Genomic DNA, 25276 nt, shown 5'->3' with positions numbered 1-25276 from the left:
TGCCCATCAAAGGGACACTGGCATCATTCCATCCACCCCAGCCTCTGCCCGGCTGCTCCACACATCCCTCACTGCCCACCTAAGGGACACTGGCATCATTCCATCCACCCCAGCCTCTGCCCGGCTGCTGCCCTGGGCTTGAGTGCACCCCAGTGCTATTTTTTTTCTTTCAAACAGTCAAATTCCCCCCAAAACTGCTGTGAGGGGTGGGTTTGGGTCCCCATTACCCCGGAGCTTGGGGTGAGTGTGCTGGTTTGCAGATGGGATGTTGGGATCTGCCCCATCAGGGTCTCACAGCCCCCAGAGCAGAGCACCCACCACCCTTCCCACACCCCGGGACTTTGCTTTTCTTTCTCTCCACCGTTTTGTTGGGTTTTAACTTTTTGTTTTGTTTTGTTTTGTTTTGTTTTTTTACTCTTTCCTCCTTTTCCGGCCAAGCCATCTGCTTGGTGGGTTTATTTCGGCTGGGGCAGCCAGAAACATCCATGAGTCAGGCGTTTCCCACTTCTGCTTGTATTACGCGGTGTTAACGTGCCAGTCCCGGGGTCAGCGCTGAGGCTCATCCTCCTCCTCTTCCTGACACCCTGGCCACGCCACCGTGCAAACAGCGCTGGCTCTGTCCCATTCCCAGAGCCCTTCCTTCTCCTGGCCCCGGGGAATGGAATCGTAACCTTAATTTTCTAGTAAACAAACCCCGCTGCCGGCCCCGGGTTGTTGCTCTTGAGCAACCCCCGGTCACAAGCCCGAGCAGATGGTGCAGAACAGGGTGAGCAGAACACAGAACACAAACCACGGCTCCTTCCAGCCCCTGTGCCCTGCAGAGCCCCTGGCAGGGAGGGAGGAACTAGTATTTAAATTCCATTTTATGCATCCATTTTTTTTTTTTATCTTGACATTTTTAAAAATTTTTTTGGGGTCAAATAATTAAACCATATATCCCTACATTATCCAAATCATTTGTCATCAATGCTTTCAATTAACCTTCCTCTATATTTCCTAGTATCAATAACCAACTGAATAACTAACTGAATAGCCAGCTGTCATCATCACTCCACAACCACCCCCAAACAAACACAGAATTAACCCCAGAACTCACCCCCTCCCCAATAAAAACCAAACAAAAATACAAACCATGATGGTAAATCATCAACCAGTCACCCACCACATTTTACATTCTTGTAGCTTACAAAAAGCATGGCACTGAAGATGTCAAGATGGCTGCCACGCACACCCAAGGGACAAAAGACTTAGTCCTAACCTCACTGTTGGTTTCTGCTGGGGATCTACATGCAAGTATGGGGCTGGCAGAGCCTCTGAGCTGGCTGCAAACACCCCGGGGCCAGGGTGGGCTGGAAATCCCTGCTCTGGTGGCTGCAGGATGCTTGCAGAGCTGGCCCAGGGGTGCCAGGCTGGGATGCTCGGCCCTCCCAGCCCGGGGTTGTTGTTCCTGGGCAGGGAAAAGCCCCCAAGGCATGGGAGGGCAGGGGTAGACAGTTCTCCCTGTCTAAAAAAAAAAAAATTAAGAAATCTATTTATTTATATATGTTTTCACATGTTTCCATATGTTTCTATATGTCTCTATATGTTTCTATGTTCCTATATATTCCTGTACATTCCTACACGTTCCTACATGTTCCTATATTTTTCTAACATGTTTCTATATTTTCTAACATGTTTCTATACATTTCCAACATGTTTCTATTAATTTCCAACAGGTTTCTATTAATTTCCAACGTTTCTATACATTTCCAACATGTTGCTACATGTTTCTATGTTTCCAACATGTTTATGTTTCTATATGTTTCTATATGTTTCTAACATGTTTCTATTTCTACATGTTCTTATGTTTCTGCATGATTCTGTATGTTTCTAACGTGTTTCTATGTGTTTCTAACATGTTTCTATAAATTTCCAACGTTTCTGCATGTTTCTATGTTTACACAGGTTTTTATATGTTTCCACATGTTTTATATGTTTCCACATGTTTTTATAAGTTTCTGCATGTTTCTGTATGTTTCTAATGTGTTTCTATGTGTTTCTAACAAGTTTCTATACATTTCCAACATGTTTCTATATGTTTCTACATGTTCCTATATGTTTCTACATGTTTCTATATGTTTCCTGTAGCTCCATCTTTTGTTTTAGGGTCCAACCCTAAATCCCAGGGATGTTTTTCTCTGGTTTCAGGTGGTCACTGGAGCTGGGAGACAGCAGCAGATCCGTGTGTGCTGCCCCTTTCTCTGTGCTTCCCACAGCCCCCAAAAATTCCTCTCCCGCCTTGGGGTCAAAAGTGCAGCAAGGGGAGGAATACTGGGAGAGAGAAAAACGTTTTGGGGATGTGATGCTGGGCATGTTTTGAGGCAGGTTGGGGAAGTTCCAGAGCTGGTGTCCCTGTGCTGAGGACCTGCTGTGTGTGTGGTGGGACCAAGGTTTTCATCCCACCACGGGAATGCACAGTTCAGCTTTCCTGGAAAGCCTGGAAAGTCCCCACAGCAGCAGGGCTGCATCATCCCCACTCTGGACAAAATCCCCTGCTTGGGTTTGGGTGTTTGAGCCCTGTTTACTTCCCAAAGTGTTAATGTGACCTCATCCCAGGCTGCTCTGACCTGACCAGAGGTGCTGGGGTGGCTTGGTCAGGAAATATCCGTCTGATGTCCTTCCAGAGAGCCCTGACCATGCCTGGAAAAACCCTGCAAATGCATCCAGGAGGATGAGTTCTTTCATTTACGTGCAGAGATGGGGCTTGATATTAATTGCTGCGGTTTCCTGGGGTGTCTGGGGGAAACACCAAAACTTTGGGTGGGGAATGGGAGAGATTTGGGTGTGCCAGGGTCAGAAACCTTTTCCCTGGGCTGGTCCCTGTGGCAGCTGTGCCACGGGTGTCCTTGTGGGCACGGCAGCATTGCCTGGGGGCATGGATCAGCTGGGGCAGGGCTGGGCACAGCTCAGGGGACAGCCCAGGGGCTCTCTTGGCCGTGCCCCCAGGAAATGGCTCAGGGCGAGCGCCGTTGCCATGTGCACGCTGAAAGGCAGCGCACAAAGGCTGCTCCCGGGAAGTTTGTGAATCGCCTTGGGATTTTCTCTTTGCCCCATTCCCAACCCCTTCCCCCTCCAGCTGCCTGGGGCCCTTTGGGCTGCAGCCAAGGCTGAGGCTCTCCAACCGCCCTCCAGCCCTTTTGATTCTTGGGGCTCTCATTTTGGGCTCTGCACCCCAATTTTTGGCGCTCAGCATCCTGATTTTGGTGCTCAGAACCCCGATTTTGGTGCTCAGAACCCCGATTTTGGTGCTTAGCACCCCAATTTTGGGGCTCAGCAACCCCATTTTAGTACTCAGAACCCCAATTTCGCTGCTCAGCACCCCGGTTTTGGTGCTCAGCACCCCGATTTTGGTACTCAGAACCCCAGTTTTGGCGCTCAGCACCCCGATTTTGGTGCTCAGCACCCCAATTTTGGTGCTCAGCACCCCAATTTTGGTGCTCAGAACCCCGATTTAGGTGCTCAGCACCCCGATTTTGATGCTCAGCACCCCGATTTTGGTGCTCAGCACCCCGATTTTGGTGCTGAGCCCTGCAGGTGGAGGCAGGGACTGGGCAGCCTTTCAAACCCAAGGGCAGGGCAGTGCTTTGGGTGCTGTCAGGGGAAGGATGGATCAGGTTCATTAACTGGCAGGAGGGTTATTAGCAGGATGGTATTTTTAATGAGGTTTCCAGCGGTCAGGGGAGGGGGAGCTGTTGGTGCTGAGCCCTGTAAGGGACAGGAGCCCCTGGAATGAGTTCCTCCATTTCCCGCCTGCTCCATTCTCTCACCTGGCATCAGAAGGGGATGGAAATGCAATGGCTCTGGCAGCTGCTGCATTTCTCATCACTCACTGGAGCAAACACAACCCGGTGCCCAGCTGAGACCCCTGTGAGCAGCTCCTGCAGTCCTTCTCCCTCCCCTGGCCCGGTGGAACCACCCTCCTTTGGGGTCATGCACACACCTCTGCCTCGGAACAGTTCCCTTCCCAGCAGAGCTGCAGGCTCAGGAGTTTCCCAGCATCAGCAGGATGCTGAGCACTGCCCCGTTCTCCTGCAGGTGGGAGCTCGGCCAAGCAAACAACCTGGGAAGGAGGGCACCGAGTGCCAGCCCTGGTGTACTGGCCTGGCCGTGTCCCTGCCGGGAGGACGAGCCAGGCTCTCCTCAGGTAAGAGCCCCTCTGGGAACAGGGCTGGCCCCTTTGGAAGGAGCCCCCATCCCCACGCTGCCACCCCGGCCATCACCTGGATTTTGGCAGCTGTGGTTGTGCCCTGCCTCGTGCCAGGCTGTACTTTTGTCCTCTCCAAGGCTGAATGCTTCAGCTGAGAGGAGCTGAAAGGGCTTTTTGTGAGGCTGGAGGGCTGGGGCTCGCAGCCACCACCGGGCTCCGTGTGCTGCTGGCCGCGGTGGCCGAGGGCTGCCGGTAATTAACAGATGATGATGATGATGATGATGATGATGATGATGATGATGATGATGATGATGATGATGATGATGATGGTGATGATGATGATGATGATGATGATGGTGATGATGTTCTCCCTGCCCAGCACGGAGCAGGGGACGGCTCTGCGGTCTGTGAATGCCTTTCTGCGGAGGAGGGTGCGGTTGTGAGGAGAGGAGTCCCTGCAGGAGGGCAAGGGGAGGGTCTGCACTGCCCCTCTGCCTGCGGCACCTGCACCCCTTCATGTGCCAGCTGCACCCATCCTCACAGCCCTCCTGGGCAGCAGGGCGGGGGGAATGTCCCTGTGCACCCCCGATGGGTCCCCACGGTGCTGGGGCCAGGCTGAGGGGGTTTGGGGTCACTGGGAATTGGGATGCCCTGTCCCCTTTCATCCCTGATGGATCCCCATGGTGTTGGGGGTCAGGCTGGGGGGGTTTGGGGTCACTGGGAATTGGGATGCCCTGTCCCCTTTCATCCCTGAGGCACACAGGGTGGTGGGGCTGGGGGGTTATTGGGAATTGGGATGTCCTGTCCCCATTTATCCCTGATGGATACCCACAGTGCTGGGGTCAGGCTGGGGGGGTCTGGGGTCACTGGGAATTGGGATATCCTGTCCCTGTTCATCCCTTGTTCATCCCTGATGGGTCCACACGGTGCTAAGGTCAGGCTGATGGGTGGTTGGATGTTGGGGTGCCCTGTCCCCTTTCATCCCTGAGGCACACAGGGTGGTGAGGCTGAGGGGTTACTGGGAATTGGGATGCCCTGTCCCTGTTCATCCCTGATGGGTCCCCACAGTGCTGGGGTCAGGCTGGGGGGGTTTGGGGTCACTGGGAATTGGGATACCCTGTCCCCTTTCATCCCTGATGGGTCCCCACAGTGCTGGGGTCAGGCTGGGGGGATTTGGGGTTGTTGGGAATTGGGATGCCCTGTCCCTGTTCATCCCTGATGGGTCCCCACGGTGCTGGGGCCAGGCTGGGGGGGCTGGGGGGTTGTTGGACCTGTCCCCGTTCATCCCTGAGGCACACAGGGTGGTGGGGCTGAGGGGTTGCTGGGTGCTGGGAAAGAATGTCCCAGCTGCTGGGAGCAGGTCCTGACTGGTGGGCCCTGGGGCAGTGCTGGGTGTTCCCAAGGTCCCTGGGATGAGCTGGAGACACTCACTCGTTCCACAGCCCCAGGGCAGCTCTGGGAGCTGGGTGTTTGCAGGCAGGGGAAGGTCTGAGCCATAACTGAGTCACTGGTGTCTGGGGGAGGGGATGGGGAGCACGTAGCACCCCATGGCCTCACCTCCAAATCATCCCTGGGCTCTGGGGCAGAGCTGCCACCCCCTCGGGCAGCTGGGGCAGCATGTGCAGGATCAGTGCCTGTCCCATCCCCCCGGCCCTGCCTCCAAGCCCAGGAATTCTGATTATCTCCTCCAAGATCTTATCTCCTGCATTTCCCAGCCCCAGTCTGGCAGGTTGGACAGCTGGGAATCTGGAAATGCAGCAGAGGCAGGTGCAGCACTCCAGGTGCTTTGGGGAGCGGCTCTGTGGGAGTCACAGGAGTCACAGGAGTCACTTCTGTCCCCCCCAGCAGAGGCTGGCACTGCCATGGGGCCATGCCAGCTGTGCAGGGTGGTGCTCTGGCACTGCCATGGGCCATGCCAGCTGTGCAGGGTGGTGCTCTGGCACTGACACAGAGCCATGCCAGCTGTGCAGGGTGGTGCTCTGCCATGGGGCCATGCCAGCTGTGCAGGGTGGTGCTCTGGCACTGACACAGAGCCATGCCAGCTGTGCAGGGTGGTGCCCTGGCACTGCCATGGGGCCATGCCAGCTGTGCAGGGTGGTGCTCTGCCATGGGCCATGCCAGCTGTGCAGGGTGGTGCTCTGGCACTGCCATGGGGCCATGCCAGCTGTGCAGGGTGGTGCTCTGGCACTGCCATGGGCCATGCCAGCTGTGCAGGGTGGTGCCCTGGCACTGACACAGAGCCATGCCAGCTGTGCAGGGTGGTGCTCTGCCATGGGCCATGCCAGCTGTTCAGGGTGGTGCTCTGGCACTGACACAGGGCTGTGCCAGCTGTGCAGGGTGCTGCCCTGGCACTGCCATGGGGCCATGCCAGCTGTGCAGGGTGGTGCTGTGGCATCAGGAGGGGGCACCCCCTCTTTGGGAGCAGCACAGAACCAGCCTGGGGGTGAGAGGGATGGGCCAAGCTCAGGAAAGTGTCACCAGCCCTGGCCTGAGGTGGGACAGGGAGTGTGGAGGGACACAGAGGGACACGGAGGTGCTCACAGGACTGGTGGCTTCTCTCTGTGCCTCTGCCCCCTCGAGGACAGCCCCACAGGGACATTGAAGCCCCCCAGGGGATGGGGAGGGAGTGAAGCCGGAGGGTTCACTGGGAGCCCTGAGGGATCCCCGGGGAGAGCCAGGGCTGGGCAGGGCAGGGCCTCTCCCATCTGCAGGGATCTCCTCCTCCCCTGGGGTTATGGAAACACCTGGCAGGGGCACAGAGGCCGCCGCAGCTGCTCAGGACCTGTGAGCACAGGGGTGAGGCAGGGTGAGCCTGCCCCGGGGCCAGGGAGCTGCAGCCAGCACAGGAACGCTGATGCCTCACCCCAGACCAGCACCTGCACGCTGGGCTCTGCACAGAACTGCCTCAAAACTGCCTCGTCTGCTCTTCTTAATTACGGTTAATTATGGGCAGAGCCACCCGCTGTGCTCCTGCCCTTCCCTGCCCCAACCCGAAGTAGGGCAGGGAAGAATTAGGTCAGGAGGGTGCTGAGGGAGGAGATTGCACCATCCTGGGCTGGGCTGGGCTGGGCTGGGCTGGGGGTGTGGGCAGAGCTGCTGCAGGCCAGGCAGGCCAGGGTTCTGTGCCCCAGGGTGCCCAGGGTGCCCAGCACCATGGCAGGGCAGGGTTCTGTGCCCCAGGGTGCCCAGGGTCCCCAGCACCATGGCAGGGCAGGGTTCTGTGCCCCTTGGTGCCCAGGGTCCCCAGCACCATTGCAGGGCAGGGTTCTGTGCCCCTTGGTGCCCAGCACCATGGCAGGGCAGGGTTCTGTGCCCCTTGGTGCCCAGGGCATCAGGATGCCCATTGTCCCACAGGCAGGAGCTGCTGTCCCTGGGCACTGCCAGGCCTTTTTCCCTTTTCCTGGTGTTCAGGTGGCAGCAGGATCCTGGAGTGGCTTCATATGTCAGATCTCTCTTGCCAGGGCAGGGGTTGGCAGCGTGGCTTTCTCTTTCCCTCAATTGCAGGTGCCAGGATGTGCCCACTGGTGCCTTTGCTTTGATGCCAACTTTGATCAAAATCCTATTTTTCCTGCTTTTGTCCATGGGTTACACCTGCCCATGGCTGGGGAGCACCCCTGCCCTCAGTCATGTTGCTCTCCCAGCCCAGCTGTGCTCCCCAGAGGTCCCATCCACCGGGGCAGGGCTGCCTGGCACCGTCCACATCCAGCACTGAGCTGGATCCTGGGCGTGCTGGGCACCCCTGGCACCAGGGCCAGGCTGCCCAGGTGATGCTGCTGTTCTGGGGCAGCTGCTGTGCCCCCAGCAAGGTGCCTGCAGGAGTTTCAGGGCAGAGCCAGGATTTTCTGGGCGCCTCCCGGCTCCCAGCAATGTTTGTTCTTATTTGTTCTCTCTGTCTCTTAGCAGCTGAATGAAACCTCCTTCAGTGGGAGAGCAGGGGCTGCTGAGCCCAGGGCTCTTTCCTCTCTCTGCTCACTCAGCTGCCACCACAGCCCAGGCAGGAGGCACCCAGGGGCAGGAGCGTGCTGGTGGCAGGACCATGGTGACAGTGGCAGGACCATGGTGACAGTGGCAGGACCATGGTGACAGTGGCACAGCCATGGTGACAGTGGCAGGACCGTGGTGACAGTGGCAGGAGCGTGGTGGTGGCACGGCCATGGTGACAGTGGCAGGACCATGGTGACAGTGGCAGGACCATGGTGACAGTGGCACAGCCATGGTGACAGTGGCAGGACCGTGGTGACAGTGGCAGGAGCGTGGTGGTGGCACGGCCATGGTGACAGTGGCAGGACCATGGTGACAGTGGCAGGAGCGTGGTGGTGGCAGGGCCATGGTGACAGTGGCAGGACCGTGGTGGTGGCACGGCCATGGTGACAGTGGCAGGAGCGTGGTGACAGTGGCAGGAGCGTGGTGACAGTGGCAGGACCGTGGTGGTGGCACGGCCATGGTGACAAGGCCACAGTGGCAGCACCCTGGTGACCCCAATTCCCGGTGCTTTTGCCTCCTGTAGCAATTTCCTTGTCCCAGCCAAGCCCCCTGAGCTGCTGGCACGGGGTTTTGTAGCCAGAGGTGCTGGGTTGAGCCCTGGCAGCAGTGCCAGCTGTCACTGTCACAGCCTGGTCCCCCAGGGCACAGCTGAGATGTGTCACTTGGCCACTGTCCCACCCTGGTGTGGGTGGTTCCTTTTAGAGGTCTGGGGTCACCCTGTGACTGCATCTGTGAGGGACAGATGCTGTTGGTGGCACTGGGGGACAGAAAGCTGTGCCCCACAGGGTGTGGAGGGTGAGGATTGGACATGGGGGCTGTGAGCAGGACGTTCCCATCCCACTGGAGTTGAGTCTGGACCCCTCTGGGACACGTGGGCAGAAGAGGGGGAGCCCAGGCTGTGAAGGGCTGGGGGATCCCCATCCCACCCCATGCAGCTCCTCACACCTCAGGATGTGCCAGGTGGGGACAGTCCCGTCCCAGGGCACAGGCAGCAGGTGACAAAGCTGGCACTGTCCCTCTCTGCATGCCCAGGGAGCCAGAGGGACTTTGGGTCACCTTCCCCATGTCCCTGTGCCCCTGGAGGGTCCGAGGGGAGCCCTGGGTGCTCTGCTGTGGCTGTGCCAGGCTGGGGCTGGCACTGGGGAGGCTGAGGGGGCTGTTCCATCCTGGCAGCTCCTGCTGTGCCCTGGAACAGCCACTCTGCATTTCCTGGGCACCAGGAGCTGCTGGCACTGGCCTGGAAACCCCTGGCTGGCACTTTCTGCAGAGGGTGACTGACCTGCTGCCTTCCTACTGCCCAGGGCATCGGTGCCCTGCTGCCCCTGCCCCAGGGAGAGGCACATCCTGGCTGAATCTGGGGGTGGCAGGGCTGTGAAGCCAGGGCCAGAGCTGGGTTCAGCCTTTTCAGCTCTCTTGGGAGGGATGTGGGGCACAGGTGAGGTTGGGGAGACCCTCCAGGGATCCTCACTCCTCGCTCTGGTGACTGTCCCTCTTTCCCCAGCATCCTGGACATCTTCCCCACGCTGGTGGCCCTGGCTGGGGCAGCACTGCCCCCAAACAGGCGCTTTGATGGCTTGGATGTGTCCCCAGTTCTCTTTGGCTCGTCAGATGTGGGACACAAGGTAAGGCAGAGCCACCCCCGGTGCCATCCCCCTCCTGACAGGAGGTAAAACAGGTGAGTGGTGCCTTGGTTTGAACAGCCAGCTGTCTGCTGAGGAAGGCAGAAATGGAAATTTCCACTTCCTTGAAATGGAAAATGCAAACCCTCTCCCTCCCAATTATTATAATTTTGAAATTAAGGGGCTCTCCAGCAAAGATGTGGGAGCAGGAATAACAGTTCTTTATTAGGGAAATTAAAAATACAAATGTAATAGTACAAAAACAAGAAAACAAACCTTGCCAGAGTGAGAGCAGTCCCTGTCCCCTGTGTGTCAGGGGGTGGCACAGCCCCATCCCATGGGGGCTCAGCCCTCCTGCAGTGCCAGCTGTGGCTCTGCTGGAGCAGGGATCCTGCACAAGGGGGGAGTTTTCCTCTGCAGCTCCAGGGCTGCTGGAGATGGGCCTGGGCTCCCTCTGGCCATGCAGGGCAGCAGAAGCTGCTCCTCTGGCAATGCACTGGGCAAAGGCTGCTGTGCTGTCCCAAAGCTCAGATTGGATCCAGGTAGGAATGCTTGGCTCCTGCCCTGGGCGCAGCATCTCCCCATGGGATGATGGAATTGGATCAGCCATGCAGGGACACTCAGTGGCCCAAAAGGGCTTTGGGTTAATGCAGATTGTTTTGTGCTTTGTTCCCAAACCTGAGGTGGAAATGCCTGTGCCTGCAGCTTGGCACCTTCCTGTGCCTCAGAGCTGCGCCTGTGACCCCAGGGACCCCAGCTGGGGGTGCTCAGGCTTGTGGCAGCCTGCAGTGCCCAGCACAGCACCTGCCTGACCCCAAAGGGAGCAGCAGAGTGGGCAAGGGCAGCTCCCAGTGCTTCAGACCTGCTTATGCCCATTTATTTATTGCACCACATCACGACACAACAAACTCGTGTCCTGGTCAAACAGATCAAACACAAACAAACACCAAAAGTGTTCCACTGGGACAGCCCACTCCATATCCCACAGCTCCTTTCACCCCAAAAACCACAGTTTGCAGGACAAGCAGGGTGACCACACGTTTGTCTCGGAGTTCATGGGATTTAAAAAAAAAAAAAGAAAAGTGGCTTTAATAGCAGCCCCCATGGATAAATCCTGATTTTGCTTTTAAAGTACACCCTCTGCAAGCACTGTGAGCCAGCTCCCAGCAGGATCCTGGATTTGTTTCGGTGTCCATCAGGGGTTTGGTATTTGCTTTGTATTTATGGAACCCTCTGCTGAACTGGGAGATGGAGCAGGGAAAGGGATGGGATGTGGCCAGCACGCTCTGCTCTGCTCTGCTCCTCAGATTAACCCTGCTGGGAGCAGGGCACTGGGGGCTGCTGGGAGCAATGGTTTGCTGGGAATGATGGTTTGCTGGGAATGAGATTTTCCTGGGAGCAATGGCTTACTGGGAGCAATGGTTTGCTGGGAATGAGGTTTCCCTGGGAGCAGTGGTTTGATGGGAATAATGGTTTGCTGGGAGCAATGGTTTACTGGGAATGAGGCTTTCCTGGGAGCAGTGGTTTGATGGGAATGATGGTTTGCTGGGAATGGTGTTTTTGGGGAATGATGGCTTGGTGATAGTGGTGGTTCTTTGGGAATGATGGTTTACAGGCAATGAGGTTTTCCTGGGAGCAATGGTTTGCTGGTAGTGGTGTTTTTTTGGGGAATGATGGTTTGCTGGGAACAATGGTTTACTGGGAGTGATGGTTTGCTGGGAATGGTGGTTTTTGGGGAATGATGGCTTGGTGATAGTGGTGTTTTTTTGGGAATGATGGTTTTCTGGTAGTGGTGTTTTTTTGGGAATGATGGTTGGTTTGCTGGGAGCAGTGGTTTTCTGGGTGTCAGGGTGCAGCCATTCATTCCTGTGTGGATTCCCCCCAAGGGCTGGGATCACCCTGCCATGGGGTGGGCTGCCCTTGGAGGGCCCCACAGCGCCGTGGGGTGGGGGCAGCAGCCGTGTCCCCCTCCTGTCCCCCTCCTGTCCCCCTCGTGTCCCCCTCCCTCCCTTCTCTCCTGGCTCCTCACTCCCAGCCCCTGCCCGTGAGCGGCCGACAGTGACCCCGTGCAGGGTTTCCCTTGACACAAATCCTCCTGAAAGCAGCTCCTTGCTCACTCCAATGCCCAATTTCCACACTTTCCTAATTGGGGTGGCTGGAGCTCCCAGTGTGGGCTGTCCCAGTGTCCCAGCCTGTGCTTGCTGCTGGCACAGGCGGGAATGGGGCTGGGGTGACACCAAGGTCCTGCTGAGAGCAAGGGCTGTTGGCAGGAAAAACAAACCACATCCTCCAAGGAGCACCGAGGGTACCAGGGGCTGTAAATCCCTCTGTCCATCAGCTCAATGTGAACAGCCCAGAGCACCAAGTTCAAGCAATGAATTTTCAGCAGAGAAAAGGCTTTCCCACCCCTCTGCTCCCCTATTTTTTATTTATTAAAATAATAGCCATGGATTAATGGAAGAGTTCCAGATCTGGGAATGTTTCTTGAATCAAAACAAGCTCCTTAATTATGCAGTAAATTATAACAGATTGTCTAAGTGTGGGGTTTTAAGAGGTTTAGGAACGCGGTTGTTTGTAGGAAGGGAGATTTGAGTGCCCTTGGCAGCATCCCAGCTGTGCTGTTAAAGGTGTAGGCAAAGCTTTAAAGCTGGAGACAGATTAATTGGTTCAGTTCCTGGTCCCTTGGCTTCACAGGGCCTTGAATATTTGCTGATTCCTGCTTTGGAGCTCTTTTATCCTGCCCGAGGAGTGTCAGCAGAAGGGCACTCTGCAGCAGAGCTTCCTCCTTGCACCAGGCTCACACTGCACCACCTCTCCCACTTCACACCCTTCTTACTTCCCCAAAACCACAAAAAGATACAACCAAATTACAAAAGATGATTTTTAAACAAATAATTTGCCTTACAACAGAGAGCAATAAAAGAAAGTGAGAGCATTTAGAGATCACCCCCTACCCTGAATCCTGGCATTTCTTGCATGAGATTCCAACCAGTCCCATGTGAGACAGTGGCTACATCCAGACCAGGCAGTGTGGGATGGACACCTCTGGGTGCCTGGGATCCCTGGAATGCTCTGCCAGGCAGTGTGGAATGGACATCTTGGGGTGCCTGGAATGCTCTGTCAGGCAATGTAGGATGGACATTTTGGGGTGCCCAGGGTGCCTGGAATGCTCTGCCAGGCAGTGTAGATGGACAATTTGGGGTGCCCATTGGTGCTTCATTCTGGACAACATGGGATGGACACCTCGGGGTGCCTGGAATTCCCTGTGCCAGGCAGGGTGGGATGCACACCTCGGGGTGCCTGGAATTCCCTGTGCCAGGCAGGGTGGGATGCACACCTCGGGGTGCCTGGAATTCCCTGTGCCAGGCAGGGTGGGATGCACACCTCGGGGTGCCCAGGGTGCCTGGAATTCCCTGTGCCAGGCAGGGTGGGATGCACACCTCGGGGTGCCCAGGGTGCCTGGAATTCCCTGTGCCAGGCAGGGTGGGATGCACACCTCGGGGTGCCCAGGGTGCTCCCTGAGGGCCAGGGCTCTGTGCCGGGCACCTGCTCAGGCACTGCTGCACTCATCAGCTGTGAGTGCTGTTACTAAACTTGGCACTGCAGCTGCCTACAACTCCAGCAGATGTTTCTAATTTTTTAGCACAGTGGAAATTTCTTGAATCACTTTTAAACTCAAATCCCAGGGAGGAAACCTCAAGTGACTCATCCCTCAGCGAAGGCACTGGCTCCGCGGCAGATGTTATCGGAGAGAGGAGCTGCTGGAGTGTCCAGCTCACTTGTCTCCTCACTCCCCAGTGCCAGAGCAGCCATCCTGTGTGGATCAAGTGTCCTAAATACCAAAAGGGAGAGATTTGAGCCACCCCTCCCTCCCTCCCTCGCTGCTCACCCCATTCCTGGCTGTTGTCAGGGAAGGGAGCCCTCGCACAGCGGGGTGAGTCAGACGGACGGGAGGGATGTGGGAGTGATGTTCCAGCACCTCACCTTCCCCTCTGCTCCATGAGCTCACCCTCAGCTCGTGGCTGGCTGCTGGCTCCAGCCTGGGGCTCGGCTCCCTTGGATGTCCCCACTGCTGGCTGAGCTGTGAGCACCCAGAGAGGTGCTGGGTGCACCTGGGACCACCCTGGTTCCCAAATAATTTAGTGACAGGACAAGGGGGAATGGTTTTAGAGTAAAAGATGGGAGATTTAGATTGGATGTTAGGAAGAAATTCTTAATTTTAAGGGTGGGGAGGCCCTGGCACAAGTTATCCCAAGAAGCTGTGGCTGCCCCATCCCTGGAAGTGTCCAGGGCCGGGTTGGATGGAGCTTGGAGCAACCCAGGACAGTGGAAGATGTCCCTGCCCATGGGCTTTGGGGTCCCTTCCAACACAAACACAAACCATTCTGGGATTTTATGATAATCTGCCCTGCTCTGCTGAAAGCCCCAGAGCCTTTGTGATCCCTTTCCTGCCATAGAACTGGGAGGTAAATTCAGAGGGTCCTGCAGGGCCAGGAAAGTCCAAGGGAGGTGTTGGTGATTCCTGGGGCCCTTCTGCCATCATCCCACTGTGGTGGTTTCAGATTGAAACTGGGCAGAAACACCAATTTCATGTAGTGGTTTCTGTTCACCAATTTGAGATTTCCCAGCCAATGAATGAATTAATGTGATGGGTTCAGTGTTGGCTAAATGCTCACCTACCCTTCAGAATTATTTACTCATTTTCTTGCTGTGAGACAGAATCAGGAGAAGGCAAAGCACCTTCAGCACTCACAGCTCTGCTGTTGCTCAGAGTCCAGGGCCTGAATGATGGCTGTGAATGTGTTCAGGGGTGGGATGTGGCTCATGTGGGGAGGGAGTGGATTTCATGGAGCAGGTTTTCCCTGCCTTGGGCTGACAGGAACTGTCCTGTCCTCCCTGCAGGTTCTGCTGCACCCCAACAGCGGCGCAGCGGGGAAGGCGGGCGAGGTCGAGGCGCTGCGGCTGGCCCAGTACAAGGCCTTCTACACCACAGGTACTGCATCCCTACCAGAGGGTCTAAAGTCTAGGAAAAGGCTTCTGGAATTCTTAGATCCCTGCAGATGCAGTTGAAAAGCAGCTCAGGTTAATTCAGCCAAGAGCAGACCCAAGGATGTGCTGAGCTGTGTCTGCAGGGTGGTGCTGCAGCCTGGGGTGGGTTTCAGGAACGCTCTTGGAATAAGAGCTGGGATGGGGTGGGAATGGCCATCCTGGGTGGGTGGGTGAGGAATACAGAGGTGATCCCTGGACCTCTGTGACTCCAGGGTTTTTCTCCCATTTCCTCCCTAGGAGGGGCCATGGCCTGTGATGGCAGCACTGGGCCGGCTCAGCAGCACCACCCACCCCTCATTTTCAACCTGGACCGTGACATCCAGGAGCAGGAGCCTCTGGATGTGGCCTCCAGGGAGTACCAGGCAGTGCTGCCTGCCATCAGCAGGGCTTATGCCCAAGCCCTGCAGGACATTGCAGCAGACAATGTCTCAGTTGCAGATTATTCCCAGGACCCAGCTGCAATTCCCTGCTGCAACGTGCAGCACGTGGGCTGCCGGTGCCACGGGGCCCACGGAGCCACACGGGACCCCCATGTGGAAAGCAGAACACCCTGGCTTTGTCTTTAAGCAAATAATTGCTCAGGCTGCTCCTTTCCCAAGGGTGGTGTCTGTGAATTGCAGGCTGGAGGTGGCCATGGAGAGGGATGGAGGCTGTGGTTCCCTTTGCTCCATGCTGGGAGGAGGGAGGTGAGCTGGGTGTGGGTTTGGGGGAGCACACAGAGGGTCCCCTTTGGACCTTGGGCATGTGGATGGCTTTTTGTAGGGCTCTTTATAGGAAAACTCTTTGTAGGAAAGGGACAGCTCTTGGATTAAAACTACCTTCTGTGAGAGTTGGCTTTGGGAGAGGATTCCTCTGGGACATTTGCTTGGTTTTCTCCTAAACAGAAACCTTACAGCAGCAGCTGTGGGAGCACAAGGCAGGGGAGGATGGGGCTCACAGCCTCGGGCAATCAGCCCTTCTGCTGCACAGACCCTGCAAGTTTGGTGGCTGCAGGGGGAACATTCCTGGCTGGCACGAGGGGAGTGCTCTGGGAAAGGGAGCACCTGGCCCTCAGCTGCCTGCTGAGCTTCTTCAGAGGGGTCATGGTGGGACACAGCTGCTGAGGGAGGGAGGGAGGGAGGGAGGAAGGAAGGAAGGAAGGAAGGAAGGAAGGAAGGAAGGAAGGAAGGAAGGAAGGAAGGAAGGAAGGAAGGAAGGAAGGAAGGAAGGAAGGAAGGAAGGAAAGGGGTCCTGGGCTGTCCCTGGGGGCTGCCATCCACGTGGGAAGGATGCTCAGCTTGTCCTGCCAGGGGGGAGCTCAGGACTATGCTGGGACATCCAAGGGTTTGGGAGAGAACCGGGGCTGCTCCCCACCAGCTCTCAGCAAACAGAAGGGTGTCACTGGGGGGTTCTGGGAGGTCAGGGCTCCTGCCCTGGGGTCTCCCAGCAGATCAGGGCTCCAGGCAGAGGAGCTGCTCCTGCTGATCCCAGTGCAGGCACAAATGGAGTGGAACAGCTCCTGTGGGGCCATTCCTGGGCAGGTGCAAAGGCCTGGGGAGCTGCAAAGGCAGAAATGAAGGCGCAACTGAAACCTGAGAAACCACTGGGATTTCTCAGCAGCTGAGTGAGGGTGTTCTGAAACCATTCTGGATTCTGATTTACACACCCAGATCTTTCTTTGGCTGTAAGGACTCGTGTGGATTCACCCAGGTGTGCTGCCCTCACCCCAGCCCCCAAAACCCCTCCTACTCCCCAAACTTAATCCAGACTGACACCTTTAGGGCCCCAAAAAGAACAGCAGGAGCTGCTGCCAGGGACAGACTGTGACTTTATTCTGTCTTTCAACATAGGAAATGGCATCTTCTCTAATATCACTGCAAAAATACTTTGCCTGGGTTAAAATAGTCTGTATATACTGTACAAAGACATAAGTTTAATATCTCTTCCTATAAGTACATTTATACACATAAAACAGCATAAATTAGAAAAGGGACAAATGGGTATATAAAATTCTGGTTACATACAAATCTGATTAAATTAGCATTTACACTGTGGTTCTAACATAGAGTTTGTTAAATAGAGCCATGTGCATACAGTACATTGACACCCCACCCAGACACAAATTAAAACAGGGGCTAACAGGGCCAGGTCTTCACTTACACATTGGAAAAATCCTGGCCCAACCTTAATTTATATTTTTTTTTTCTCATCTTGGGGACTCACAGATCTGTTCTTCGAAACTCCTGGCTTTTCCAGCAGCTGTCCCAAGCGTGGCTGTTTTGCTTCTCCTCACGACCTCTTCGCCTTGCCCGGCTGACCTCCACGGCACAAGATTATCTACCAAAATCAAAACACAAGGGCCTTACTTTTCCCAGCACCAGGGAGCTTTTCCAGTTGGTTTTACGCACATGGGAGGAGCAGGGGGAGGGATGTCCCACAGTGTTTTACTTTCCATTCAAAGGCAGATTGGGGAGAGGTTTATTTATTTGCTCTCCCCCTCCCCAAATTGACAGTCCTGGGAACAGGAACCATCTGGAGCAGTGATAAGTGGGTCTGGCCTCTGGCTGGCACTGGGCTCAGCAGAGCCAGGCTTTGGGGAGTGCAGTTCCTGGGGATGAAGTGCATTTGCCTCACTCAGTGCTCCCAAAAAGCTCAGCTCTGGCGTGGCCGGAGGGAATGGTTTGTGCTGGGCACCCCTGAATTGCTCTGGGCTCTCTGGATGGATCCCAGAGTTCAACTCCAACATGTCAGACAGGATTAGGGGAGGGAAAGCTCATCCTAAACACCAGCAAAGCCTCTGAGTGAAAGAGTAAGGCAGGAGCAGAGAAGAAGAGGCAGCAGCAGAGCCTGATTCACCTCCATCAGCTACTCCTGCCACTGGGAGGGAGATGCTGGGTGAAATGTGCCCCTGCTCCTGATGAGGCCTGGGCAGGGCTGGCACAGGTCTGTCCCAGCTCCAGCCTTGCCAGGTGTGACCTGGGAGGGATGAGAACCCCACATTCCTGCGGCAGAGGCTCTCTGCCAGCTCCTCCTCCCAGGGCTGCCTCTCCACGAGCTGCAGGACCATCACTGGCCAGGTTTCCAGGCACAAGCATTGACACTGGATGGCACAGCTCCCAGGGGACCTCAGATAATGTACTGATAAGCTGGGCTTAATCCTGCAAGCCCCAGCTGCCCAAAATGCCACTCTGAGCTACAAGGGCAGGAGCCAGGTTCTGCCAAACTCCCTTATCCCCTATGACACATAATTACAAGTAGAGCCTCAGTGGAAAGTCTGTGGCCTTTCCTCTGCTGCCAGCCAGCTGTTAAAAAATAATCACTTAAAATAATTAAGTGTCCATATCCATGCAACAGAATGAGGGAAACACCATCCAGCAGAGAGCCAGGAGGAATCTGGGCCAATACTGCTTCCACAGAGCCAGAGATGTATCTGCAGCCGTGTTTGTTACATCAGCATCAAGGTCTGGAGCAGCAGAGGCGTGTGGGCACCCCATGATAGGGCACTGATTTCTGCCCTGTTGTAGATTTTTTCCCTCCAACAGGCAGCAGCATCCTTTGGCAGCCCAGGAAAGTGCCCAAACTGTTTTGGAGCAGCCAAAAACGGATGGGAAAGAGATGGTTTTTAAGAGTGATGGAGTATCAGTGAGGAAAAGCTGCCTTTGAAGAGCTGATTGCAGTCTCACTTGACTTAATGAAATGGCTCTCCTGATAAAAGCTTCACCTCTGGGCCCTGCAGCCAAATGCAGGATGGATCACCTATGTCTGGAAAACACTGACCAATCTGCAGAAAGGAATCCTCCTTCCTATTGAATCCCAGGAGCTCTGGGCAGGTCCCCTGGTTGCACTCCCCAGCTGCACACAGGCTGTGCTGCTTGCAGAATCATGGAGGATTTCTTTTGCCAAACCTCACAGCACCACTGCAGTGCCCTGCCTGGCCCATAACACATCCCAGCATCTCCCTGCACCATTGGAAGCCTCACTCCCTGCTCCACCCACAGAACAGGGGTGGCTGCTCAGGCAGGTGAGCAGAAAACAGCCCAAATTGCCATAATTTTGCAGCCAGAGCTGGTTTTGCTTTTCCCAGCCTGTAAGATCTTCTGATGCTGCAGGGTGAGGGCTCTGCAGCCTCCTCCCTCCACATCCAGCACAGCAGCCATGGCTCCAGCCCCCTGTCCTCCTCAGTAACACCTGAGTCCTTCCTGCCCAGGACCAGCAGTGACTTGGGAGTGCTTAATCCACCCCATCCATGCAGGGATTGTCACTGAACTGGTTTAACCTCCTTCTGCAATCCTGACACCACCAGCAGCAACATCCACGTCCCCTCTTGTGAGGCCTCTTTTTACGAGTCCTCCTTGGGCTCCTCATCTCCTCTCTGATCTGTCCCTCCTTCCACTTAATGAACAGGCAGTGTTTGACAGATTTTATGTCAGGCTGAGGCTGGTTTTCCTCAGTCTTTAACAGCAGAGCCTCTGAAGTCTTGCTTGAGGTCAAGGGAAGACAAGAGGTTTCAAAATGGGGAGAAACTGTGGGGTTTGAGCACTGCTGTTTCTCCAGAACCATGTCTGAGTTCAAAGCCATACCGTGGGCTGCGGGTGAATATTCCATTTTGTCACAAGTTTTGAGGTTTTGAAAAGTCTTTTTGTTGCACACTGGAAAACAAACAAAACCCTTCCCATGTTTCCGCAAAGCCGAGCGCTGTCAAAACATTTTTGTTGGATAAGGTCAGGTTTTCTCCCCCTCCTCCTCTGCACAGGAGTGAGCGATGCCTGAAAGCCCCTTCACTGAGACTGGAGATCTCAAGTGCTGAGAAAACAGCCAAGTTCAGTGAAATCCAGAGCATCCAAACATCCTGAGTGCTCCCACTGCGAGGGCAAACCCCAAAGCCAGGAGCGAGGGCTTTATCTGGAAGCTCCATTTGCTCAGGCACCGTTATCAGGGAGTATTTTTGGAAAGCACCTTCCCTTGCCACACCTCCTCCTCCCTAACAATACACATGCCACTGCTCTGTCAGGTTAATGACAGGATTTGGAGGGATCAAAGTTCATTTCATAAAGCACCTGCTGTGCTCCAGCAGGGGTTTGGGGCTGCTTTCATCCAGCACAGTCCCAGCAGGAAGCCTCATTCAGGAGCAGCGTGATCCCTGCCTGCTGGCATTTGCTTGTCCCCAAACCATGAGTTCAAGAGCAGGTTTAGCAGAAGGAAACAAAGGATTTCTCTCTGTCCCTGCTGCTCCTTCCAGGGGCCTGGGCCATCACCTTCTCTGTGGGCACAGCAAGGGAGACATTTTAAATATCCTTCTTGAGTAATGGAGTTGGACAAGTGGGAAATTCCTGCTCCCAGTTTGCAGCAGGGAATGGTGCAGGTAAGGAAAGAAATAATCTGAGGGTTGTGTGAGTTGAGCTGGGTTTAGGTGGTGCTGGCTCAAAAGGAGTCACGGGCCTGCCTCCTTTTATCTAAGTAACACTTTGCCTCAGCTCAGAGGAAGGTGCCTCACAGAGGTCAGCTCAGCACATGGAATGAATCCTGGAATAAGGTTTGTACTTCCTCCTTTTCAGGCAAAACTCCAACAGCAGGATATGTAAAAATGAAGTAAGGAATTCCAGAAGCCTGCCAAGGCTGCAACCTGAAATCCATTACAGTATTCTGCTGCATTACTGCTATGAAGACACCGCTGATTACAACCAGATCATAGCACAGACCAACACTTGTCCAATTAGGGGTTAGATACTTAATTAATGAGTGTGGAATAGGAAAAGGAGCCAGAAAGACACTGCCAGGCTGAAGTCAGATTGAAAAATCCACTAGCTCCTTCCAATGGTAACTGAGAAAGTGCCACATAAAAATCATAAAATGGTTTAAAACTCTGTTATTCCTTTCATCTTTGTACTTGGAAAAGGAGTTTCCTTCTCAGTTACCTTGGAAATGAAGAGACTGGTGAGGTTCAGGTATGTTCCAGTTGCATTCCATGAACTAACACAACTGACTGAAAATGCAACAGGGTATTAAGTTTTTATTTCTAAATTGTTCCAATTAAAAATATTCCTGGTAATATTAGAAGAAGAATTGTGCTCAAGGCACAAAGGTTAGGTCTGGATCTGAACACCATTCAGCAGGTTTGTTCAGATCTATCTCTGCTTAGGTTTGATCACTTTTGCCCCATCCCCAGCTGCTGTTTAGTGGGGGTGTCATTTTCCTGCCACTGTCCCTAGAACCCATCCAGTTATTTTAGGCTTCCCAGAGAGCTGGGACAAGGAGAGGGACATGGAATCTCTTCTGGGAGAGGTTACTACTTCCTTCTCAGCATGAGGGCTGCACTGCAGGTTTAGGGGTCCCGAATGCTCACAGGAGGAAACTCATTCTCATCATCCAGACAGACTGGTCCAGTTGCAAACTCGTGCTCTGGGATAACCTCCCCGCGCAGGGCTCCGCCGTCCTCCGAGTAACCTGGCCAGGGGAAAACACCAAGGGTTACTGCACCAAGGGATGGCAGGAGGCTGCACACAGCAGCACACACTGTTACCACCTCTTTGGCACTGAGCTGCTTCCTCTGGCTTCATGGACTGAGGAAGAGGAAGGTGTCTCCATGGATACTATGGATTATGGATGAACTCCATGGCCAGCTCCTGTGGCAGCAGCTTTCCTCCTCCTGCCGTGAACCCAAGCACCAATTTCAGAGTAAGATCTGCATTTGGATGTGGATCTTACACTTGGGAATATAATGAGACAGTCACTCACTCTTTTCCTGCAGCAGTTTAGTGCAAGGTGTACCAGCTTCAGAGACTGTGGCAATCTCACCATAAAACCAGTGACTGACTGTGTCAGCGACTGACACAAAACCAGTGAGCCCTGACTCCTGCACCCATGGTCACAACCCCTGGAAACCACCTGGCAGCAGCTGCTGTCTGCCAAAGAGTGGCTCCTGCTCTGCCCTGGGCCTGTCTGTGGCACAGGGAGCAGAGCTGGCACAGGAAGCAGAGCAGAAAACTCGTGCCCTGTTTTTGTGTCCCGGGATGAACTCAGTGAGATCCAAAGTCCTGCTGCCCCAGAGTGCAGTGCAGCTGTGGTGATCCTGGATGAGCCCTTGGAATGTGGGACACTTTCCACTTTACCCCAGGTGGTTTTGTGGCTCCTGAGGAAGGGCACATGTGGTGCTCACCTGGCATGGTCGAAGTTGAAGGCACTGTACTTTGTCTGGCTACAGTTGCTGCATAAGATTGAGGTACTGGAGGCTGAAGGTCGTTTTCTTTGTTCTCTTCCATCTTTCCTGAGCCAAGCAGACTAATTGTACAGATCAAGAGAGGGGAGAAGAGTTAGTTCTGACCCTGGCTGTTCCTCCCCAGCTCCAGCTAAGACAAGCCCATGCATCCACATCTCCTCGAAGCACATCACCCATCCCCATCACTGCATGCAGCAGCCCCAGCAGTGCTGTGGACAGGGGAGCATTGTGCTCCACAAGGAAAGCAGGGGGTGAAGAAGGAGATAGGGGAAGCACCACTTCAACTGGAGGACAATGCTGGCATGGGAACAGAAGGGAACAGACAGACCACAAAAGCTTTAGGTTACAAAGGCAAACAGTGCTTCTAATCACAGAGGGGGCTCCGAAGGGCTTCCAACAGGAGCAGACTAGATGGGAAAAGCAGCCCTGGCTAGTTTAGGATGGAGTTTGAGCAGAGATATCGTATGATGTAATGTAACTCATGACCCAAGGGCCCTTTTCAGCCCTCTGATGCTCAGAGGAGCCCACATGACAAGGCTGGGGGCTGCGGGCGGCGCGCGCTGGACAGCGCAGCTTTGAAGTGCTTTTGTTTTGTGGCTTTTCCAAAAGCTGCTGGCACTTTCCTGGCTGGCAGCCACCTCCCGGCCTGGAGCACATGTTACATCTCACCCCACCCCAAAGGCTTCACATCTGGAGCCAAGCAGCCCAGATGTGTGCGGGGGGGGGTTCGTGCTTAATGGGATTTACATATGGCCTGAAGAGCGGTGGGGGAGGCTCTGTTTTCACAGGATCCCAGAGTGATTTTGGTTGGAAAAGACCTCTGAGATCATCAAGGCCAACCTTTGAGTGATCACCACCAGCCTGTCACCAGACCAGGGCACTGAGGGCCACATCCAGTCACTCCTTGAACAGCTCCAGGAAGGATGAGTCGCTCAAGGAATGACTGCATGTGGCCCTCAGTGCTCTGGGGCTCCCCACCACCTGCCTGGGCACCCCTTCCAGTGCTTAACAACCCCTTCCACAAAGAAATCCCTCTGCTTTGGCACTGGGCTTTGTTCACAGAAGCTCACAGTGTCACTCCACACCATCCCACCCCCAGTCAGCTCTCCAGCACCCACTCCAAGCTGGAGAAGGTGCTCTGCTCTCCTGCCACCATGATGGTCAGAGCTCTGCTGCTGGGGCATTTCCTAAAGCACAGCCCTGCCCAGTCTAAGCTGGGATATCCCACAGCTGCCATGGCATCTGAGATGTCTCAGGTTTCTCCTGCAAGAAGCCCTGTGTCCCTGCCTGCTGCTGTGCTTCCCAGCCACGCCTGTCAGATCAGGCAGCTCCAATCACAAACTCAGTTTGAACTTGCTCCTACAGCTCCATTTTGTGCTGCCAGGTGAGATTTCCCTTCATGTCTTAAAATATCAGCTTCTGTATGAGGTGTGAGTGGAGGCAGAGTTACCTGTGATTTTTAATTAGGACACACTCCCCTCCATCCTGGGGGTCCAGGTTGTAGATGTAGAGATGTCCATCCGACGTCGTCACCAACAGCCGAGGCAGCTTCTGAATCCTGCTGGGAAAAGCATCCTGAGGCCAAAAACCTCATCCACACAGACACAGCAGCACCCACCCCACTGCTCTGCAGGCAGGGCACGGGGTCAGGCTGGCCTGGCCAGGGCTCAGCAGGGTCAGTACGTACGTGGACAGGGCACAGATGTTCCTCTGCCCGGAGATGTTCAGCCGGACGGTGGCAAAGGCTCGGTCCTGGCTCATCATGCCTGACACCTGGGCAGGGAGGTAGTTGGTGGCAGCCTGGAACATCTTCCCCATGTAACCACTCCAGGTTGGAGGCTCCTCTGGCCGGCTGAGGGGGTCACAAAGCAGGGTCAGTGGGGTTAGTATGATCAGCAGGACAAAATGTCAGGAACAAACCTGATCTCACACGGGTGAGGGGTTTTCTGGAGCACCTTCACATTGTGCACCAGCCTGGCTGGAAGTCACAGGGGACAGTGGCACCTAATAAAGCCAGAGAGGCCTGGAGGGGCTGACAGCAGGGGTGCAGTGTGTGGCTTTCCAAAGAGTGAGTCCTCGGGACACAAGGACACTGTGCACCTGGAATTGCTCATGGAGAGTACATGGTGAGGACGTGGAGAGCAGCTGTGTAAACACAGAGCTTTGAAGCAGACCCAGCCCTGGGGCAGGCAGGTTAAGCCAAGCTAAGCCCTCACCTGTCTGTGAGATGCTCCAGTTTGAAGATATGCACGGTTTCAGTGTTGCTGGAAGCACAGAGGAACTGGGAATCCATGCTGAACACCAGGGAGCTGATGTTCACATACCTAGAGCCAAGGACAGCACTGTCACTCCCACTGCAACCCACTCAAGGGGAACTGCTGGGTTTGCCTCACAGAGGAGCCCATGGGCAGGAAGGAGACCCATCCATGGTGAGGATCACCCTGCACAGCTGCTGCTGAGCCTGTGGGCTCACTGATGAGCCATTCCCTAATCCCTTTGCTCAGCAGGGCTGGGGGTAGCCTCCAGCTAGTGACAAACAGCCAGAGAGGTGGAAATGTCCTTCCTCACAGAGCTGCCTGTGGAGGGAACATCTGTGCCAGGCTCATTGCAGCTTCTGCTGCTGCAGAGACCAGGGAGGATAGCCAAAGTGGTGAACAGTGGGACACAAACAGCATCTCCTGCACAGGTTCAGCAAGAATGAGGTCTCTGACAATCTTGGGGACTTCCGTTATTTCAAATAAGAAAAAAGAAAGGACAGAGTAAATTGAGTGACTCCATGTCTGGTCCCTGTTCTGTGACACACTGAAGGAAGGAATCAATGAGCTGGGCACAGCCTGGCACAGTGACATTTTGAGCTGATACGTTTGCTCTTGTTTTCCTTCTGCAAAAGATGTCAAAGCCACCAGGATCTGACGCTGCCCTGTGTCCCTGTGTTTACACTTTGGCTCTGGGAGCCCTCTGTGTACTTGTCACTGCCAGAAGAATGAACTGACCTTTTCATCCCTCGCCGGAATTCATAGAGTTTTTGCCCCCCAGGAATGGAAAATACACGAATGACTGTGCCCTGCAAAAAATGCAAATGGAAATACCACGTAGGAGCAGGCCAAGGAGCCCAAGCCCTTTCCCTGACACACCCAGGAAACTCAGGATGTGCAAAGGCTCCTCCTGTTTGCCAGCTGGGCTCAATCTGATCCCATACAATGACCAGTCAGCGGCCCTTCTGTGCTGGCTGTGATTAAGAAG

The 25276-nt window shown here is 54.8% G+C and overlaps 2 protein-coding genes across 4 annotated transcripts in view; one reads left to right on the top strand and one right to left on the bottom strand.

Moving 5' to 3' along the window:
- The window catches only part of ARSG (arylsulfatase G), a 27518-nt gene extending 6837 nt beyond the window's left edge, over positions 1 to 20681 (top strand). Inside the window, exons 8-11 of one of the 2 annotated variants that reach the window (XM_066565884.1) lie at positions 4075 to 4183; positions 9672 to 9792; positions 14692 to 14782; positions 20373 to 20681. In XM_066565884.1, coding sequence (XP_066421981.1) covers positions 4075 to 4183; positions 9672 to 9792; positions 14692 to 14782; positions 20373 to 20410 — 359 coding nt within the window. In that variant the 3' untranslated portion in view covers positions 20411 to 20681. Of the gene's footprint in view, positions 1 to 4074; positions 4184 to 9671; positions 9793 to 14691; positions 14783 to 15075; positions 15506 to 20372 lie in introns of those variants that run through there. The other variant, XM_066565883.1, reaches the window with a different exon arrangement.
- The window catches only part of WIPI1 (WD repeat domain, phosphoinositide interacting 1), a 20664-nt gene continuing 12013 nt past the window's right edge, over positions 16626 to 25276 (bottom strand). For both annotated transcript variants that reach the window (XM_066565885.1, XM_066565886.1), the window contains 7 exons: positions 25027 to 25097; positions 24250 to 24357; positions 23721 to 23885; positions 23484 to 23591; positions 21974 to 22095; positions 21161 to 21261; positions 16626 to 17154 (listed from right to left, as the gene is read on the bottom strand). In XM_066565885.1, coding sequence (XP_066421982.1) covers positions 17107 to 17154; positions 21161 to 21261; positions 21974 to 22095; positions 23484 to 23591; positions 23721 to 23885; positions 24250 to 24357; positions 25027 to 25097 — 723 coding nt within the window. In that variant the 3' untranslated portion in view covers positions 16626 to 17106. The remainder of the gene's footprint in view (positions 17155 to 21160; positions 21262 to 21973; positions 22096 to 23483; positions 23592 to 23720; positions 23886 to 24249; positions 24358 to 25026; positions 25098 to 25276) is intronic.

This window comes from Molothrus aeneus, chromosome 26 (genome assembly GCF_037042795.1).
Source record: "Molothrus aeneus isolate 106 chromosome 26, BPBGC_Maene_1.0, whole genome shotgun sequence".
In the NCBI taxonomy this organism is placed as follows: Eukaryota; Metazoa; Chordata; class Aves; order Passeriformes; family Icteridae; genus Molothrus; species Molothrus aeneus.
The sequence above is the reverse complement of the archived record's forward strand: the minus strand, read 5'-3'. Positions and strand labels throughout refer to the sequence as shown.